This window comes from Protomyctophum parallelum, assembly GCF_964188405.1.
Source record: "Protomyctophum parallelum genome assembly, chromosome: 1".
Classification (NCBI taxonomy): Eukaryota; Metazoa; Chordata; class Actinopteri; order Myctophiformes; family Myctophidae; genus Protomyctophum; species Protomyctophum parallelum.
In genome coordinates this window covers 70119433-70139459 of record NC_139697.1, presented here as the reverse complement: position 1 = coordinate 70139459, position 20027 = coordinate 70119433, and the positions used below count along the sequence as shown (strand labels likewise).

Here is a 20027-nt window from a genome sequence, read left to right as displayed (position 1 = left end):
TTCAACATACCAAGCAGTAAATCACACCCTGGTGTACAGTGTAATGCATTCAAGGGAAAATGACCTGCAGTATTTTATGAGCCTGGCGATTGTATTACTTAGAGATCCACCAAAGCACTTTATTCAGCTGCTTCTTAAATGGAAGCGATAAATTCTGTGCGCCGCTGTTTGATAAGCATGCACCAGAAGACCACTAAGAGAGATTACCATGGTACTACTGTACACTATGTCTTTATTACTGTGGAGCTATCGGACATTTTGTTTCCCTATTAAAAGTGAAATAGACTTGAGCCTATTACTGGTAATCTTTAAAAAGATATGACTTGGTGCGTTCACAATTTCCCAAGGAGCTTGTGAGTTGATTTGGCAGCAATACCGTGGTGACTTTATCTTTATTCTAGTAGCTGGAATGTAAGTCCCCTCCTAATCTTAAGGCCTGCCAAAACATATTATATGAAAACTGGAGATATACTGTAATAAGGTTTGTTTTGGAGGACAGAAGACAGGTTATTTTCCACAAGCCCACACTGTCCGCAACCAGGCGCATTGTGAGCTTAGTTTATGCCATTTCATTTTATTAATTATTTTTTTAAACATTTTACTTAATGACAAGCCCAAAATAAGTACACCAGAGTTAAAGTCACATAAGTAAGATGAAAGTAAATGGCATTTAATTGTTTTCCTTTTTTTTTTACTTTGTACCCAAACACAGATCCAGCATTAATGACAGTTTCAAACAAACATGATCACTAGAAAAGCTTTTTGCACACAATGATGTATCATGTTCAGATCGACTCTCCCCTTGGGGCGTGACTGATGACATGGATATTTATTTGTTTTCTTTGTATTGTCTTTCAGGTCAGGATCAGGTGAGAGAGTGTGGTCGCCAACAGTTAGCGAAGACGGCAAGACAAGCCCCTACATGGAGCCAGACTCTCAGGTAAGCATGTTTACTCCAAAGTAAAGTGATCCTGTTTACTCCATGTGATCATGATTACTCCCAAGTTATCCTATTTATTTCTCTGGCGCCAAGTTCACACACAGTACAGGCTACAGCAGAAAGAATGTACAGAAGCTCTGTACATTCACAGCTGAATATATAGCTAGCTGTGTCCATGTCCTGGCTAGCTCAGACTGCAAATCAGTGAGATGCCACTCTGTCATTTTTCTGTCATGTTGTATTGGCTTGACCCAACCAGTTAACAATAACAATTCATGTTAATGATAACTTTCACAAAAATATACTCTCATTTTTACCCAAGCATCCTACTGTTGGTTGAAAGGTCCATAGATGTCTATACGCTTGGTTGGGAAATACAGTCCTGTGTTAAGTATACAGGGTTGCGGTACATTGATCCAAGAGTCGGTTTGCTCCATGGTGTAGACATGATTTATGCAAGACTCGATTAATACTTGCATTTAATACTTCCTACTGTTACTACCTACTGCTGCTGCCTGCTACACTGTCCAAAAGAAAAGGATACTTGACTCGAAGAGTCACTGGGCTTGATTTAGGCCAACGTTTTTCTTCTAGTATAAACTCCTGCTACTTACCACACTGGCCAAAGAAAAGATTATTTGACAGTTGTTGGGGTGAAACTAAGTGTAATATATCCTTTGTATGATTTCCATTGGATTTTAGACAAAAGCTAGCTACGGCTTTCAAATATGATACACTGCTGCATAATATATTATGCAGTTTATTTGGAATTCATATCTACTAACTCAGCAGTGCAGCCTAAACAGAAAACTAAAACTAGATGAGGGAAATTAAAATGAAATTAAAATGAACAATGAATAAACTAACTGAAATGCCATGTTGGTATGGGCAACACAAGCGTGTCGGTGCATAGCGATGAGAAGCACTACTATACGGTGAATATCACACAGATCACTTACTGTATACTATACTATAAAGACTGTAAAACGTACATGCACGTGTATGGCATTAAAGTGCTGGGTTTTATACGGTTTTGTACGTTGATGGCTCGGAATGTATTCTAAGCAACAATTTTTGGCGATCTTTCTTTTGTAGAGGGAAATACCAGCAAACTATGCAGGCTAAATACAAAACTAAAATAACTCCTGGGATGTCTTCAACTAGATTTTATTCTAGTTAAGCATCTACTACTTAGATGACTCAGTGGTAGCCTGGGTGTGATATCCCACAGCCTCTTGTTTATCTCACAAGAAGCATCCATGGCAACAAGCAAAATCATTTGCGGTTCCGCTATCGTTCACATGGTTATGAGTGAGATAATGCGTCCCACTGTTCGCTGTAGTGGTTTTGAAATAGTATCTTGATTGTTCTCCAATCGTACGAGCTGCCAAACGGATATTCAATGCATGATGAGCTCTCGCACTTGATCTCCTCCAACTTTCCCAGTGCTGGCAGGCAGACAGGCCTGTAAACAGGGAAGATGAGGTGTGTGTGTGTGTGTGTGTATATGTGTGTGTGTGTGTGTGTGTGTGTGTACTGTACGTGCACGTGTGTGCGGTTGTGTAGGCTGTGAACCGATGTGCATTCACATGCCCTGTGTTTATTTGTGCGTAGGAGGTTTTTCCATTGGCTAGTGTGCGTGTGTCATTTTTGTTTGTGTACTCTGTGTGCGCGTGCGTCAAACACCCCGCTGTGCGTGCCCTCACATGTGCACAGAATCCGGGGAATAAAGTGTAATTGAAACAGCCACACAATGAGCATACTGTGACCCAGACATGTGACAGAAACCATTTGTCATTTATTGTGTCCCTTTAGCTGTGGCGCAAGGCCTGCTCTCTCCATGTCTCAGTGCGCTGCACAGTGGGCTTGTTTTCATGTCAGGAGGAGACAGATGGGCAAACAAAATGCCTGAAATGAAGGCTATCTGTCATTTCACCAATGGCTGTATGAAGCCATACAAGGCAGACAGTCGAGTATTGTATTACCAAGCCACAGAAAAATAATAGTGCCAACTCCCAAATACCATATAACCATTTCTGGTTATTAGATTCTCTATTAGTAATAAACTATTATACAACAGGTCGTTTTGAGGAAGCAATCTGATTGGTTGAACTCCTTTCTAGCCGTGCTTCAAACCACATTATTTCAACGCCTAATCAAAACAAACAATTCAGCCGTGCTTTTCTCTCAGAGCGCAGCAGACGCGGTGGCGAGGCTAGCTAATTTCTTGGGACATTTGTGGTCGTAGTGACGTAGTGACGTAGTGAGTCATTGAAAAAATTATAATTTTTCAGCGATTCTCTTAGTTTTAAGAGTAACTGTTGTATAATTGCAATATTACACTTGAGGGGGTGGTTTAATGTCATCAATGCAGCATCGCAGGCGTGCATTAATGACGTCAAACCACGCCCCCCTTGCGTGCAATATTGCTTAAATAATAACCATGTTTTTTTATGGTTCTAGCCCTTAACCACTTCAACGAAAGCTCACAACGCGTTGTGAGCTTTTCTTCTTTTTCTTGAACGTTCACACAAAATGGGATGCAAGGTGGATAGAGGTGCCTCAGAGAACCATAACAAAAATGACAAAAAGATCAGCTAGAACCATACGAGGAATGTGAAGAACCAATTCAGTACATTGAATGGTTCTATAGTTGGAGATGGATCTCCATACTGAACACATAAACCTTTAAAGAACCATTTAAGAACTATTATTATTCTGTGTGTATCCACTCAGATTGAACGGAGGTGGGCATGGCAATGAAGAAAGAAAAACGATTCAGGGGCAGCGGTGGCCGAACGGTTTGCGGAGCGGTCTTGATATCGGAAGGTCGCTAGTTCGTATCCCCGGACCGGCACGTTAAAATTACCACCGCTGAAGTGCCCTTGGACAAGGCATTGAACCCCTACCATGAAATGTTCTATGAGCAGGGCCTGGCTGTAAACAAGTTATTGAGCTTAGTCCAGTTACCCTGGGTAAACATAGTACCTTTCCTTTCCTTTCCTATCCGAGTTCAGCAGTTCATGAGCTACCCTTAACAATGAGATGTCCTGTCTATGTTCCTTTGGTAGTTCTCATGATCAGATCAATGCAGCCGTACTGTACATGACTCACTGGCGTTGTATTGTTTATAGCATTTCATTGCAGCGTGCGGACAGAATACTTGTGGAAATGACAAACAGGCGAAGTTGAATTTATGGCTTGGATCCTCGTCCATGTTGGAGAAGCCTCTTGGAGTAGTTTTATGGCTACTCAGTGATGTAATAATCATGTACACATTGGCTGTGATACAATGTGCACGTCCATCCAGTGATGCATGAGGTGAAAGGTCCCTATGTTTTTTGTCTTCTCTGTTCAGTTCTGGGGCAATCTGGGAACCCGTCGTCAAAAAGATAAAGGAAAAACAGCGGCCTCTTTTCCTCAACAGTCTCTCTAGTTCTGGGGAGACCCACAGTATCACTGTCTCAGCATCAGCTCTGGGTCTTGCTTTGATTAACATGAGGAAATACCAAACAAACAGAGACACGCATGACAGGACTGCTTTGCGTGCGTGTGGGTAAAGAATGGCCAAATGACTGTATCTCATGCTATTCCTGAGGAGATTCTGTATCTCTTCGTCATCTTTGTCCAGTCTAAAGTATCTCATGTGGTCTCGGTCTGGCTCTTAAAGTGTAGAAGTCCCTGCGGTGTCTCCTTTTATAATGTGAAACTCCACCGATGGAAACTGCAGAGTCAGGACCACTTTATCGTCACGCTCAGGTGGAATCCTTTTAGCATGAGACAGGGGGGGGGGGGGGGGGGGAACATCCGCTCCCCCAGGGCCCATAAAAGACCAACGTTCTCTCTCTCTCTCTCTCTCTCTCTCTCTCTCTCTCTCTCTCTCTCTCTCCCCCTCCCTCCCTCCCACTGTATTGGGATATGCTTGTAGGAAAATACCGACGCACAACAATGCTGATTGTTCCCCGGACACACTAGAGACAATGCCCACTTTGGGAGGTCTGCAGGCTGTTGAATCAAACCAGAGTTTGAACGGTGTGAGTCTGCGTTGGCCTGCAGTCACACAGATATAAGTGTATGGGGAACGTCGCTGACCATTGGTTGCCCTACGCAACCCCCACCCCCACCTCAGACGAGAGCGCTGCGTTTCATCACGCAGATCGGCCTGTTGGTGCCAAATAACACTTAAACTCACTGCTATAGACCGCGCAGGGAAGAAGAGGGGCTGCCTTCAGCCCTGAGCAGCATGCATGCAACTGGAGGACACACACTCGGGGGTGCTGCGCAGCGGAGCCGCAGGAAATAATATTATTTACGAGGATCGGCATGGCACTTTTTGGCACGTTTTGCCGCCTCCATCGGCATGCCGCCCTATGCACAGTGCGTCTTGTGCGTATGCCTATAGCGACGGTAAATGAGCAGTCTGGTGGTAGAGCAATTTCAAAGACGCTCACAACTGACAGACACAATAACCAGAGATGGTGTGTGTCGTGTGTGCATCAGAACATTTTGGAGATCACAGCCCACAAGGGGCGGCTGTGGCTCAGGAGGTAGAGCAGGACCTCCAACGGTCCCTGGGTCGGCGGTTCGAATCCCGGCTCCTCCTCCTGTCCACATGTCGAAGTGTCCTTGGGCAAGACACTGAACTCTACATTGCCTCCAATGATTCGGTCGGTGTGAGCTCGCCACCATTGGTGTGTGAATGTGGGGAGTGAGGGACGCTGGCGTCGACTGTTCGCCGCTTCACCTCCCAATGTATGAATGATTGAACCATTGTAAAGTGCTTTGAGCACTTGGAAAAGCTCTATAAAAATACAATTAATTATTATTATTATTACAAGTGTTTAACAACGTAAACCCTACAGTATATATATTTTACTAGGGGTCTGTCTGTGGATCCCTGATTCGAACCAACGGAAAGAATTCCTTGGAAGTGTATTCCAGCCCAGTCCAACAACACGGAGGAGCAGAGAATCAATCCATGCAGAGGTAGCGTCGCTAGAGTGCTTTCCCTTGCAGAAATACCACTGACCACAACGCATGGCCCAATAACTAGCCTGAACGATTTTCCTCCTGTCGGTTCCTTCAGGTCATTGTTCATGATGTACGGCATGTGATATTTCCTCGTGTATTTGACACTTCCTTCTCCGTGCGCTCCGTATTCTCTAGCAGCACGTACGTACGTCGTGTTGGAAATTCCAGCGGTGCGCCCATGGGAGCTACCGAACAGGAAGTGACACGTGGAGGCGGTGAGGTGTTTCCTTTCACTGAAGGAACGTGGGTGTTTGAGGATATATTTTTGGATATGACCACCTCTGACATTATTTGGAGCGTCCCCTTTGTTTTGTTCCGTTTTGGGGAAAAACCTGAAAGGAAGCATGATGCATTTCCAACAAACTCCATTCCAAGGCTGGACAGGCCAGGGACATGATAAGAATAATACACATGACTCATGGAGACGATGATGACATATCCTTTTACATAAAAAAAAATAGCTTCGTCAAAAAATCCTTTCCTAAGATGTCTTATACCTTCACAAAATCTAAAAAGAATCCTCATGACAAATGACAAGAATGCTACAAGAATACAGTAAATGTGAGAGGTGGGTATGACTGAATCAGCACCACAGAAACAGCATTCCATGGATATTTTCTCTTTGGAACACTATTGTTTTAAAACGCTAAAGCAATATCACGTGCTGTTATTTCTTCAAACTTTAGAATTTCCTTCTCAAAACTTCACTGTGGGTCTTCGAGTATAGTTGACGATGCCCCCACAGGGTCAACGTTGATGTTAAGCATTATTCCTTGGCGAATGACACCAGAATGCTGTTGATGCGTGCTGCTGTGTTATTAAAGTAATGGCTACTGTGGCCATTTAAGCACTTTGGCCCCGCGGAGAAGAATGAGAGCTCAGAACGCGGAAGCTTGGGAAATCTGGAACACACGTCATCGAGGGTTCCATTCCCGAGCCTTCGCCGATTCTCAGCCCAGAAACTGGCAGCGGAGGCCCGATTCTACGAGCTAACATTAATAGGAGCTGACAGATCCAGTCCTTGCATGACTTACAGACTGTAATTCTTTCAGTGCTTGGAATTTGTTTGACTTGAGAAAAAAGTGTGCATGATACGGATCTGTTTTATGAATGGAACAAAGGCTCTATACTTTCCCTATAGTTGTCATGGGGAATCATCTGCTTTGGAAAAAGAAAAAAGAACAAAAAAAGAGGCCAGCAAGTTCACAATACAGCTTGAGGGTATCAAGGGTACGACCCCGAGCTATAAACACAATGTTTCATACAAAGTAACATGTCAAGAACGTAATGAATGGAGTAACAAATGTAGATACCGGTAGTCACTTAGGCTAGTTAAATGTTAAAAGTGTGTCGTCTTAAAAACACCCTACAGTATAAAGTTCCAGTAATAGATTTAAATGTACACCATAAAGTGCCTTGAAGGTTTCATACGTTTGAATACAAATGGGGACTTTACATAGTTTTATTTACCTCTGCAGGTCTCTAAAATATTTTGTTGGTCAAATACCTCTCTGTCTCTAGCTAGGAACCTATAGCAACACTATTAAGTAGAAAGACCTTTTTATTATTAGTGTTGTTGTTGTTGTTGTTATTATTAATTTTGTTTACATGAATTCAGATGCAGACGCTCTGAGATTATCAACCCCATTTATTCGGTTGTTTGTGTTCACTAATCAGCCACTAATGCCTAGAAATGGTGGCCAAATCTGTGGTTGGGATTCTCCCCAAGGAGGCCCTCACTGGCTGTCAGCGCGCTGGAGAGTGGATGGGGTCACTGAGATCATTCTCTGCTGCGCTCACAGTCTCCCAGCCTTATGCACAGTAAACTGTCAAAAGATAGCACAACAACATCAGCCCCCTTTGTAGATAAAATCATAGGAGATCATTACAGGAGCCAGGAACAGGATACTGTTATACTGGTCTAAAATAAACTACTATTATTATTATGCTCAAATATCAAGCCTCTGTCTCAAGTCTACACACTTTCACAGTCCTACACTCCTTCACATACCATATACATGTCTTCATCTAGCCTACAGTACATGAGCTTATAGGTGAACACATTATTAAAGGGATTGTGACATTTAAAACACATTTTTGTAGATTTTTTGGCTTTTTTGGCTTTTCTTGACATCAATTTCACCAAAAAAAAACGAAGTTTGAACATTCAGTCTATTCTCTGCTGTCTGGACTTTTGTGAATAATTATGCAAAAATGTCTCATCTGGTTGGACGGCAGAGATATACGTAGATCTCCGCTAAACCTCCGCCCCCTCCCCTCTGCTCCCTGCCTAGTGCCTACCCTCTCTTCTCCGCTTCCTCATTGTGATCGCGACTTTGTTTCTTTGTAATACTTACTAATAATGGCTTCTAGAGAAAAATCAATCTGCTCTGTTGTTGGCTGTGTCAATCAACACAAGTCCTTACACTGGATACCAACTGGCCTAGATGACTCTTTTATTTTTGACGACGTTCCTACCACGTTGTCAAAGAAGCGCATCTTGGGTTGACAGGAAAGGGGGAATTACCGACATCTACAGGCTAAAATAATGTGTTTTTCCATGGCTTCTCAGGATGAACTTTACACATGCACAAAAACTCGTGTCAAGAAATACTGGAGTGGAGTTGAGTGTTCAAACTTTTTAGACACGTTTGAAGGACCATGGCCAAGACTTTTAATGTTGTTAAAATTATGTTATAAATCATGTCATAATACCTTTAAGGAATCAGAGCTTTTTCACCTAGATTCGATGTCATGATGGCATGTGTAGTCCTAATATTTAGCACTCTCTCAGTGCAAGAGATATCACATTGTGATATCAGTCCCAATTCTCTCTCTCTCTCACTTTACCTGCTATTGTCCGCTGGGTTAATTCCTGCCTCTGCACCACTGACCTCCCAGAGACTCGGCTAGAATCAAGAATCACAGTGATGTCACAACTAAGTGTTGCCTATAGTGAAAGTGCTTGAAATTCACGGTCTCCCTCAAAACGCACACTTTGCACGAGCCTTCCGCTCAACAAAGACCGAAAGAATGTATCAACGCGAAACTGCAGGCTTGCTTGTGACGTGACATCACCGTGCCACCCTGGGCATATTCATTCCAGAGATACCCTATAGTGTTTTCCTGGGTGCTCTCCAGTGATTTGGACTGTCCCTCCTCCCACAGGGCCAGGCTGCAGGGAATTAAGGGGGCGATACATGGACTGGTTTGTGTTTGGTTACTGGTGCAGATCGCCATGTGAGAGGCTTAATTTCTCAGGTCCGGAGGGGATCTTTACTATGCAGGGGGTTTAAAGGCCAGGCAGGGGTTCTGTTTATGTGTGTGTACGAGTGCATGCATGCATGTGTGTGCATGCGCGTGGGTGTCTACAGGCGTGCATGTGTGTGTCTGTGGGCCCAAATGCATTGTGTGTGTGTGTGTGTGTGTGTGTGTGTGTGTGTAATTGATGCGGAGGTCTAATAAGTCCTCGGCTAAAGACATGCATATGAGTTCAATTAGGATCTATCCACCTTTCCCCTCTACTGCCCCCAACCCCCCGTCCCCCCCACGTCCCCTTTTGCCTCCATTCCCTGTCATCTACAAACTCCCTGACCGGACTCTTTGGTTTGTGGGCTGAGGTTCTAGCAGTAATTCTAGAGTCCCAGTCCTTTATTAATAAGTCAAAAAGTGTAGCGTTTTGGCAGGTTGATTAAGTGAGGACGGCCGTGACTCCTGGCTAAAAGGGGCCCCAGTTAGAAAAACAAAGAGACATGCATAGTGTTCACATACACACACACACGGGATACAGTGTACACATACAGGCAAAGCAACCTAATCACCAGAGGGGGAAAAAAACGTTGCAGTTATTCAGCAAACCGTGGATCTGTTGAATCATGACGTTTCAAGGCAGGCGCGTGCATCCTCAGCAGACTTGAGCCGTGTCCAAGTGAGGCGCGAACCGAGCGAATGCCCAAACCGAGCGAATGCCCGAACCGAGCGAATGCCCGAACCGAGCGAATGCCAGAACCGAGCGAAGGCCCGTGTCGAGCAGTGCGAAGCCAGCTGCTGCTGAATCAGCTGTGTTCGGTTTGTATGGCGATACGACAATCCGTTATAATCGACTTCAAATTTTTACTTTGTACTTGACTTGTAAATCTAGGATTGAGTCGACATGGCCCGCATCTGGAAACGTTGGTATGCAATGTTTTTTGTTGAAGAAAAAAAAAACATGAACATTCAATAGATCTTGTTGTGATTTGTAGAAACAGTCTGCGCCAAAGTTATTTCTGGCCACCAGGGTGGGCAAACACAACAAATACCCCTACACAAACTTGTTTTCTTTCTCCTACTGTACATCTTTCTTTCTCAAAACGCACGCACGCACGCACTCTCTCTCTCTCTCTCTCTCTCTCTCTCTCACACACACACACACACACACACACACACACACACATACACACACACACACACGAGCCATGCTTTGCTACGTACATCTTCACAACACAGGTCAGCGAAATGTGACGGCTCTCTGGATTTACAAGCAGACTGAGCTGCTTCGCATAAACAAGTGACTGTCCTGTCAGTGTGGTCTGTCCTTCGTCCTCTCCGTCAGAGCCAGGCAGAGCAGTCCCCCGAGATTCAAGGGTGAAAAGCGTAATGTGAGAGACGAAGAGAGATTAGGATAAGGCTAGATCATATGTAAGTCCCACGTGTAGTCTTTTGTTTATGGAGCGATTGGAGCCGTGTAAACCCTTCTCCCCACTCGCAATACATTTTTTAAATGTTTTGACTATGTGGGGAAAGCAAGATAAGGTAACTATAGGTGATTTATAAGGTGATAAGGTTTGACGTCGTGAACGTTTGAACGTGACCGCCACCCGAAGGTGTGGCCTCCACCGCAACCTGGACGCTCTCAAGCCCTGGAAACAAGCAGAATCAATCTCTTTAATGGGACAGAGGGCTTACGGCTGATTTCTTTAATGAAAGTATAGGCGGCCACCATACTTTTAAGAGCGACTTGAAAGCACTTACGGGCCCTCAATGTTACCAAACTGGCATTTTTATAAGCTGAGGACCAGATGTGCTGCCATATAAATCTGCCATCCGCTCACAGCAGAATATCTATTCGCAGCAGACGGTGCAAGCCCAGAGAAGAGCATGTTGTAAGGAAAGCGAGCAAAAAAAAGGGTTGTGTTGGGGTGTGTGTGTGTGTGTGTGTGTGTGTCAGCTGAAACAGAAACATTCACACCAAACCACATGTCAGTGCTGGCACTGTAATTGGGAGTAAAGGCACTCCTGGATTGGTGGAGAGGCGCTCATCATGAAGTCTAACTAACTAATGTATGGATCGAATGAGCCATGATGCTATGTATAGAACCATTTTCCCTCTCTGCAGGAGAGGAGCTGTGTAGTATTGCCAATGTATTGTGCGATCTGTCTGTGTATTGTGTATAATAGTTGTGTTGTGATTTTATTGTGTCCTGAAGACTGCTGATTAAAGTATCTATATGTCTAGCAGTGAGTATACGTAATACTATAAAAAAAAAGATTTTCAGGGGGGGAAAAATACATTATTAACATTCAACAAATTCCACATTTCCACTATTCTTCTAAGTCCTATTACAAGAATAATGGAAATTGAAAACAATGCATTATGAATAATGCGCATAGTGGCGCGCTACGAGCTTGTAGGTCTGCTATTTTTGAAAAATCGAAGAACGACTGACATAGAAACATAGCTTTTTCAGAAAACTGTCAGGATGTAGAAGACATTATTAGAATCTGATCTCAGGTCAAAATAACACAAAAACAACCATGGCCCTTCTCTCTCTCTCTCTCTCTCTCTTGTGTGGTGGTATGTGTGTGCGCTCGCTCGCTCGTGTGTGCATGCGTATCATATGTTGCCCTGGCCTTCGTCCACAGGTCGTGTTTACACAGATTTAGAAGTCATAGATGTCAGAACTTTACTGTCATGTCACTGCCAGGAACACCGTCGCAATACAATACTCTACAGAGCCCCCCCACCCAGACCCCCCTCACACAGGTTTATATTACTATACTTGAAGTTGTGAGGACAGCATTTTAGGTCAGCGACATTACGGACCGCCTGGAAGTTGAACCCTATATGAAGGACCCTTTGGGGTCCCCGAACCCCACATTGAGAACCGGTGAGTCGGTGACCTATACACCACAGCACCAGTTAAGCTTTGCTTCACAGCTGTGGCTTTTAAAATGAAGGTCAGGTTGAAAGTGAAAGTGAAAAGCGTTAGAGAAGATCTGGTGAGAGATGCTTGGAATCAGCCTCACTCTCTCCACTTATCTGTCTCTTGAGTAGTGTTGTAATGGTGACTCAAGTACTCAAGTGTGCGTGCGTGCGTGCGTGCGTGCGTGCGTGCGTGCGTGCGTCTGTGTACAGTATCCTTTGTATTGCAGAGCCAGCTAAGGCTTACCCAGGCAGAAGAATGCCACGTATTTTAACACAGCATTAAACTAATAGGTGTTTTGTTTATTTGAAAGTAAGCCCAGATTGTCAAATAAATCACCTATGTTGGAAGCAGGATGTTGTTGGAGATCGTTCCGACATGGAGGCAAACAGAGCAGGTCATATCTGGTCCTAGTTTAGTCCTATAGCTGGTCTTGGCCTAGTCCTAAGTGGTTTTGCTCCTATAGCTGGTCTTGGCCTAGTCCTAAGTGGTTTTGGTCCTATAGCTGGTCTTGGCCTAGTCCTAAGTGGTTTTGCTCCTATAGCTGGTCTTGGCCTAGTCCTAAGTGGTTTTGGTCCTATAGCTTGTCTTGGCCTAGTCCTAAGTGGTTTTGGTCTGGTCTGTACGAGTGTTTTGGTCTGATGTATTACCCAACCAAGAGTCTGCTCTGGGGGGCTGTAGTTGAATTGAAGTGCTGATTTATGTCTCCAAACCGTAAACCCTCAACGCCTAGAGAAGACGAAAGCATTTAGTTCTCAATACAGATCTATTCGTCTTCATTGTCAGGCGTTTTGGTTGGTGGAGAGGACGAGGCGAAAAGGTCTCAGATGTCTGTGAATCCATCCGTCTTCTGATTGCAGGAGACAAGGCAAAGACAAGGCCTTGGACGTCCCTTCTCTCAAGTTGACTGTGGGCTTGATGGCACATTGCAGGGGGAGGTCTGCTGCTGGGTTGTGAAAAGTGCTTATTAGAAATGGTATTTTTCACTTACACGCGTGCGGTCGCGTGTGTGTGTGTGTGTGTGTGTGTGTGTGTGTGTGTGTGGTCCAGGGAAGGGGGTGAAGACAGGATTACATGCAGCAGTTCCATCTGTTGGGAGGACAGGGGTCCTGTATGTAAACACCCCAAACCTCCTACCTCCTGTGGACCAGGCACTAAACCAAACACACACACATGCACAGATGCGCACACAGCAGACCCACATAGACAGTACACACAGACCCACGTAGACAGTACACATAGACCCACGCACAGAACAGATGCACACATGCGGTACACATAATACACACACACAGAAACAAAATATGCACATGAAACAGAGACGCAAACATGGACGCACACACACACACACACACACACACACACACACACTCACACTCCCGCGGCTTGAAGCAACAACAATCCTCCTCCGAGGAATGAGCCTCCATTCCCTTCCCAGTGTCTTGCCCAACTTGTAAACAAGTCACTTCAGTTCAGCTGAGATGTTTACAGTGCAGGGCTATGATAATGTGCAGGCCCTGCAATCGTCGTTCTAAACCACCGGCTATCACCAGTCCAGACCGATACTCGACGCACTAAAACGCTATCGGAGGCGGTGACATCACCGCGGCTAACGTCTCGATGCACTTTTTATCTATGTAGTTCAGCTGCTCAGAGGCAGACCGGCCAGCCGGCGGCAGTATAAACCTTATCAGTCAAGTGCGTGCTGATAGCCCTGCGTGCTGCCTGTGGTGGTCAATGCTGAATCGGTCATTTGGAGTCACCGAGCTGTTTGTTCTAAAGCCAGTCCATTAAAGGTACCTTGCTATCTGTATGACTGTAAACAGTGTCCCGGTCCAAAGTATTTGTTGGTTGAAAATGTAATTTGGTGGTGCGTCTGTCCTGTATTTCTCTGCTTATGGAGTGGAGTGACTTAACCACAGCCCTATTATATTATATAGCATCCTTGTTCTGTGACAAACATTTGGCAAAAAGTGCATTACAATTGCTTGTCAATCAGTTGTTTTCGGCTTAGGTCTATACAGTATATACAGATATCGTATATTAACAATATTGCTGTATTACTTACGGAGTCTGCTACTATGAAAAACTATGCTACTCAAACAACTAACCATTCCAGGAGATGTACAAAACAATCAGCAGAGAAATGTATTCTCAGACCACAGAGCTGCAAAAGCTTCATTTGGAAACAACCTCTTTTGTCGCCTCTAAAGACTTGTGACTTTTCCAGTTGGAACATCATTAGGTTTGTTTCCTAATCCCCCATCTCGTCTGTCAGTGTCCCCTCTTCTCTCCGCAACCAAAAACGTATGGCAGGTCCCTTAATGGCTCCACGGCACAACACCATAGAATTCTAGCTCTCGTGCGATTCATTCTCATTCCCGCTGTCATTTATGAGAACTGCGTTTAGTCCTGGCGAGGTCACCAGGTGAATGCATAACGTTAATGGTGGGAGAAACTGAGAGAACTGCCACCTTCTGTTCTTCCTCGGTTATCTCTTCTTCTGTGTCCCTTTTCCTTCTTTTCCTATAATCTACAATTTGATTGATTCATTGATTGATTGATTGGTTGGTTGGTTGGTTGATTGAGTTTTTGTATTGCCAAAATAGCATAATACATGTGTGTGTGTGTGTGTGTGTGTGTAAACGGGGTGCCACGTGTTGGGGGGGGAGGAGGGAAGTGTAGCAGAGAGAGAGAGACATACAGAGTAGACAAGTACATTTGGCATCATTCTGCCTCTGTCTCTTTCCCACTCTCTTTTATTCATGTATTTTGATCCCAGTAAATATCATTACTGTCGTCCTTATTTATTTTTTTCCCTCTTCTAAAACGTCTCTCTCTTCTATTTTGTTTTCTTTTTTTTCCCCTTACAGAATTTCCGTCCCATTACGAGTGGATACGGCGGCTACAGTCGTAAACCCTCATACACCCCCGAGCCCCCTCAGTCGCCCCTGTCACCCCTGTCGCCTCAGTCGCCCCTGTCGCCTCAGTCGCCCCAGCCAAACCACATCATGAACAACGGCCATCACGCCAGACCCAACAACGGCCACCACAGCTATGGCTACGGGAACAACGGAACGGGCCACGCTCAGTACAACAACGCCGCGGGGCTGTACAACGCGCACAACAACACGCACAACGGAGACCGATGCCTGCCGAGCAAGATGGGAGGCCTCAGCCTGAGCTCCACACACAGGTGATGATGCACGCCGGCGATATGTATGGCACGCGCACATGCGCGCAGATGGACAAGACCTTAGAGTATATATTAATAGAGACGGCACCGGATTTCTCCTCCCATCCACTTGCATTAAGTTGCTCAAAAGTGCATGAGGCGATTTCACTCCTCCTTCCGGGTAGGAACAGAGTGCATTCTGGGATGGATTGGGCCCAAACACATGAACGTGCTGGTCCGTTGACTATCATTGCGCACGTTCATGTGTTTGGGCTAGCGGTGCAAAACTAAATTCGGCCACTATGTCCATTTCGCCTCAGGGTTTCCCTCTGGGTGCCGTCTCTATTAATATATACTCTAAGGACGAGACACACATGACGTGCGAAGAATGATATGATGCGCACAGAGTTAATAATGCACACGGCACACGCATATACTTTGAAGAAATGTGCCTTGGGGTGCAAAGCATGCCCACACCAGCGTGTCTTTTTCTACATCTCATTGTGATCTTGACCTTTGACCATTTTTCACATAAAACCTAAAGGTCTCTTCGGGGCAGCCTATACTGATCTTCCCCCCTGAGATTTTTTATTGCAAAAGAAGTAGCATTACTTTTGACAGTGCAGAAACATAATTGCCTTCCTTGATGAGCATCAACGACCATCATCACCTGTACACACATAGCTCCCCTACAGTGCTCTACTACTGAAAGTGACTGTCATTTCTCTCCAAAAGCACTTGAATATGATGGAATATGACTAAAGCTCACATTTCACATCACACACTAGCCCCCCTAAAAAATTAAATAAAAATAAAAAAATAAGTTCACAGCTCTACAGAAAATGGTACTGTTCAGAACCTCATAGGCACCTGTAGGGCTGTCGGGAGACAAGATGTTTCGTATCAGAGTGAGAGAATCAGTACACTGATCCATCACTGGCTGTGCTGATCTTCACAGAGCCATGTCAGATACCGTGGCTGCATGCGTGCGTCACAAACCTGCACTTCACACTCGACGCCAACGCGCACACACACACACACACACACACACACACACACACACACACACACACACACACACACACACACACACACACACACACACACACAAAAGGTGGAATGTCAACAGTAAATGACAGATACATCCTGCTCCGTTTGGGAACACACTGGGGGACGGAGGGTACTGTAAATGTGCGGGCGGAAAATGTTGTAACCTGCAACCTACAGTAAGGGAGTCATTATATTTTGATGGATGCTTCGGACTCCTTCCCGAGTAAACACTCTACCTGCTGCTGGCGTAGGATTGGGTCCAGCCTGAAACCTCTTCTATTCTGTATCTCCGCTGTCACAGCTTCAGTATTGAGACCGCACACTTTGTTTTGACATCGTAGAAAAGCAAGAAAACTGTCCAGACTTCCCTTTGCTGCTGAGAAACATATTTACATTTACTTTCGTTACAGCAATCTGGCAAAACGTCATTCAAATCTAATTTTGTTTAGACTACTGTACTGCAACTCCCTGCATTCCATAGGTCTCAGTCAGGAGTCCACATCAGGACTCCAGCTGCATTATCAAAATATTTTAAAAATAAATACAGTGGCCATGCAGACCCCGCTAAAGAAGACAAGCTTACATCACCCCATTTAAAAAGAAATCTTTCTATCCATTTCGTGTTTGTGTTAGAAGAGGTTATAAGACTCACTCTAAACCTTTTTGAAGTTATGATGTATGAGTCTGTTGACAATCTGCATTGTTTGACACCCCGTGAGTGACCACTGACCACCACACATTCTTTACTCCAGTGATCTCCAACCAGTGGTCCAGGAGCCCAAAAGTGGATCATGTAATGTGGATCAGGGTTAGAGTGACTGGATGGTAACCGCAAAGTTGCCAGCTCGAACCCGGGCTCCCCCAGAGTTAGTGTCGAAGTGTCCTTGAGCAAGACTCTGAACCCCTAATTGCTCCCGATGTGTAGGTCGGTGCCTTGCATGGTTTCATCTGGAATCGGTGTGTGAATCTGTGTGTGAATGTAATGCACAATCTCTGTAAAGGCGCTATATAAATGCACCATTTACCATTAATTCGACAACATTGTGAGCTATTCGTACAACTACGTATCTAGGGTCAGTCCAGTTGAGAAGCAGTGCTTTGATCGTTACCTAAAGATAGTGTCATCCATCATCTAGCAGGCCTCCCCAAGCTTGTATTCCATTAATGTCTTGTTCTGTCTTTAATCTCCCCTCAGCCCCGAGCCTCCCGTGCATTCCCCCGTGCCCCGCAACGGAGGCAACACCAATGCACCTCCCGTGCATTCCCCCGTGCCCCGCAACGGAGGCAACACCAATGCACCTCCCGTGCATTCCCCCGTGCCCCGCAACGGAGGCAACACCAATGGCAACGGCAGCGCTTTTGACACGCAGTCCGACGTGTACAAGATGCTGCAGGACTACGAAGAACCCGTAACCGAACCCAAACAGTCCGGATCCTTCAAATACCTCCAGGGAATACTGGAGGCTGAGGATGGAGGTGGGTTCAGTGTGTGTGTGTGTGTGTCTGTGTGTCTGTGTGTGTGTGTGTGTGTGTGTGTGTGTGTGCACGCGTTTGTGCACATGTGAAAAAGAGTGATTATATATTCCAGTTCATACAAATGGAAGTGCAAAAAGGGCTTATAAGTTATTCCTGGTGGAAAATTGGATCGGAATTATTAATGACCGCGGACCGCGACCAATAAACTCCAGTCAGCTGTAATAACGCACACACAGACACTAGTATGTGGATGGCCCCTGTGTTGGCTATCACATATGTTTGTATACTGTATGTAACATCTGCTGTAAACAACTACACACACACACACACACACACACACACACACGCACTCACGCACGCACTCACGCACGCACTCACGCACGCACTGTAATTTCTCCCAGCTACAGCAAGCAGGCCAACAGCCTGTCTCTGTCAGCGGTAAGATCCGTCTCTCTGGCATATTTTACCTTTTATAGAAAGAAGAGTAGAGTAGAGAAGGAAAAGGGAGGGAGGGAGCAAGACAGTAAGTGAGAAAGGAGTGACAGTAAGACAGAAGAAAATAGAAGAGAGAGACAGAGTAAGACAGAAAGAGAGAGAGAGAGAGACAGACAGGAAGGAAGAGGGATGAGTGAAGTGTCTTTGTGGTTCACACAGAGATGTAGGAGGGGAGGGACGTTTTGTGAAGGAAATTTACTGCAAAAACAACCTCACAAAGGACAATAAAGAGAGAAATATGATTTCCCTGTCTGCCTTCCGACCGCTCAGCATTCCGAGAAGCAGTCTCTCTCTCTCTCTCTCTCTCTCTCTCCTCCCCCCCCCCCCCCCCCCCCCCTCCGGTTCTGAACTTTCTGAGGAGGAATCATGTGATGATGACAGTTGCAGAGTTAATCCTCTGGACCTGAACCCCTCCTCCTCCTCCTTCGTAGGATTCCTGTTTACTCCAGTCAAAACAGAGGAGCTCTCTGAAAAGTCCCACGTAGGGTTATTTACAAATGAAATGTGGTTATATTGCAGGGAATTTGTTATACAGGAGTTTGGTTATACAAGGAGGGACTAGTGGGTGCCTTTGGGTATACAAGGAAACTTTGTTTACGCTGTGGGAGCTCTGAGTTATGTTTGTGTGTTACTAAATTATATGAATGTGAGAAGGGAGCATGCATGCGTGGCGAAACTCTGTGATGTCAAATGTCAGTTTGACAACATTATATGTCTAGGCTTGGATTATTTGCATATACTGTACCATTCGTTGCACAACAATGCGCCGCACTGTGACGGACGGCAAGGTACAGCATGCAAGACATAATTATGGAAACATTCAAATAACCATCCCTAGAAGACCTGTTGTGATGGCACTCATTTGTCACGCTACAAGAAAACTAATTGCCGTTAAAGGCTCCCACCGGCGCTCCTTGACATGTGAACGGACACAATGATCCACCGGTAAGCCGCTGCTAATGAGCATTCTGGGGCAAGACCAGCTTGTGTCCATCTTTAAATGTGGCGTTAATCACCCAAAAGTATAAGGAATAGGGGGCGCCCGCTGGCCTAGCGGTCCAGGCGCATGCCACATATAGGCTCTGGCCTGACAGCGTGTCGCGTGTTCGAGTCCCGTTCATGACGACCTTTGCTGCGTGTCTCTCCCCCTCTCTCTCTCTCCCTCTTTCCTGTCCATCTTCACTTGATACTATCAATAAAGGCAGAAAAGCCAAAAACTAATCTTTAAAGGAATAGAAAGGAATGACAGGGACTTAAATAAAACAGTGACAGAGGGTGAAAGAGACACCCAGGGGTGGAGAGGCTTAGAAGGAAATGGGAAAATGTGTTTGCCTGCTGTCAGTATATAGGCTTTCAGAGCTATATAGCTTCAGTTGAGTGACAGGTTGAGTGACAGGCTGAGCCTCTGATGAAACCAGCACTCACCTGAGGTTTACACTGAGATCATCAGTCACGCTATACCTGCCATTATGACTGGGGGGTCCACTAATCTCTGTGTGTGTGTGTGTGTGTGTGTATGTGTGTGTGTGTGTGCGCGCGCGCACGTCTCTTTCATTCTGAGCCCTAATGTTTTGTTTAACGTGCTGATTAAAGTAGTCAAATTAACATACAAAAGACATTGTTCTCCTCAAGTCATCCTGTTGTTGCATAAATACAGTATATCATATCATTGTCA

General features: G+C 45.1%; 1 protein-coding gene across 2 annotated transcripts in view; it reads left to right on the top strand.

The window, feature by feature from the left end:
• The window catches only part of pdlim4 (PDZ and LIM domain 4), a 56115-nt gene that overhangs the window by 25745 nt on the left and 10343 nt on the right, over positions 1-20027 (top strand). For both annotated transcript variants that reach the window (XM_083788091.1, XM_083788092.1), the window contains exons 3-5: positions 859-940; positions 15030-15352; positions 17577-17857. In XM_083788091.1, the coding sequence (XP_083644217.1) occupies positions 859-940; positions 15030-15352; positions 17577-17857 (686 nt within the window). The remainder of the gene's footprint in view (positions 1-858; positions 941-15029; positions 15353-17576; positions 17858-20027) is intronic.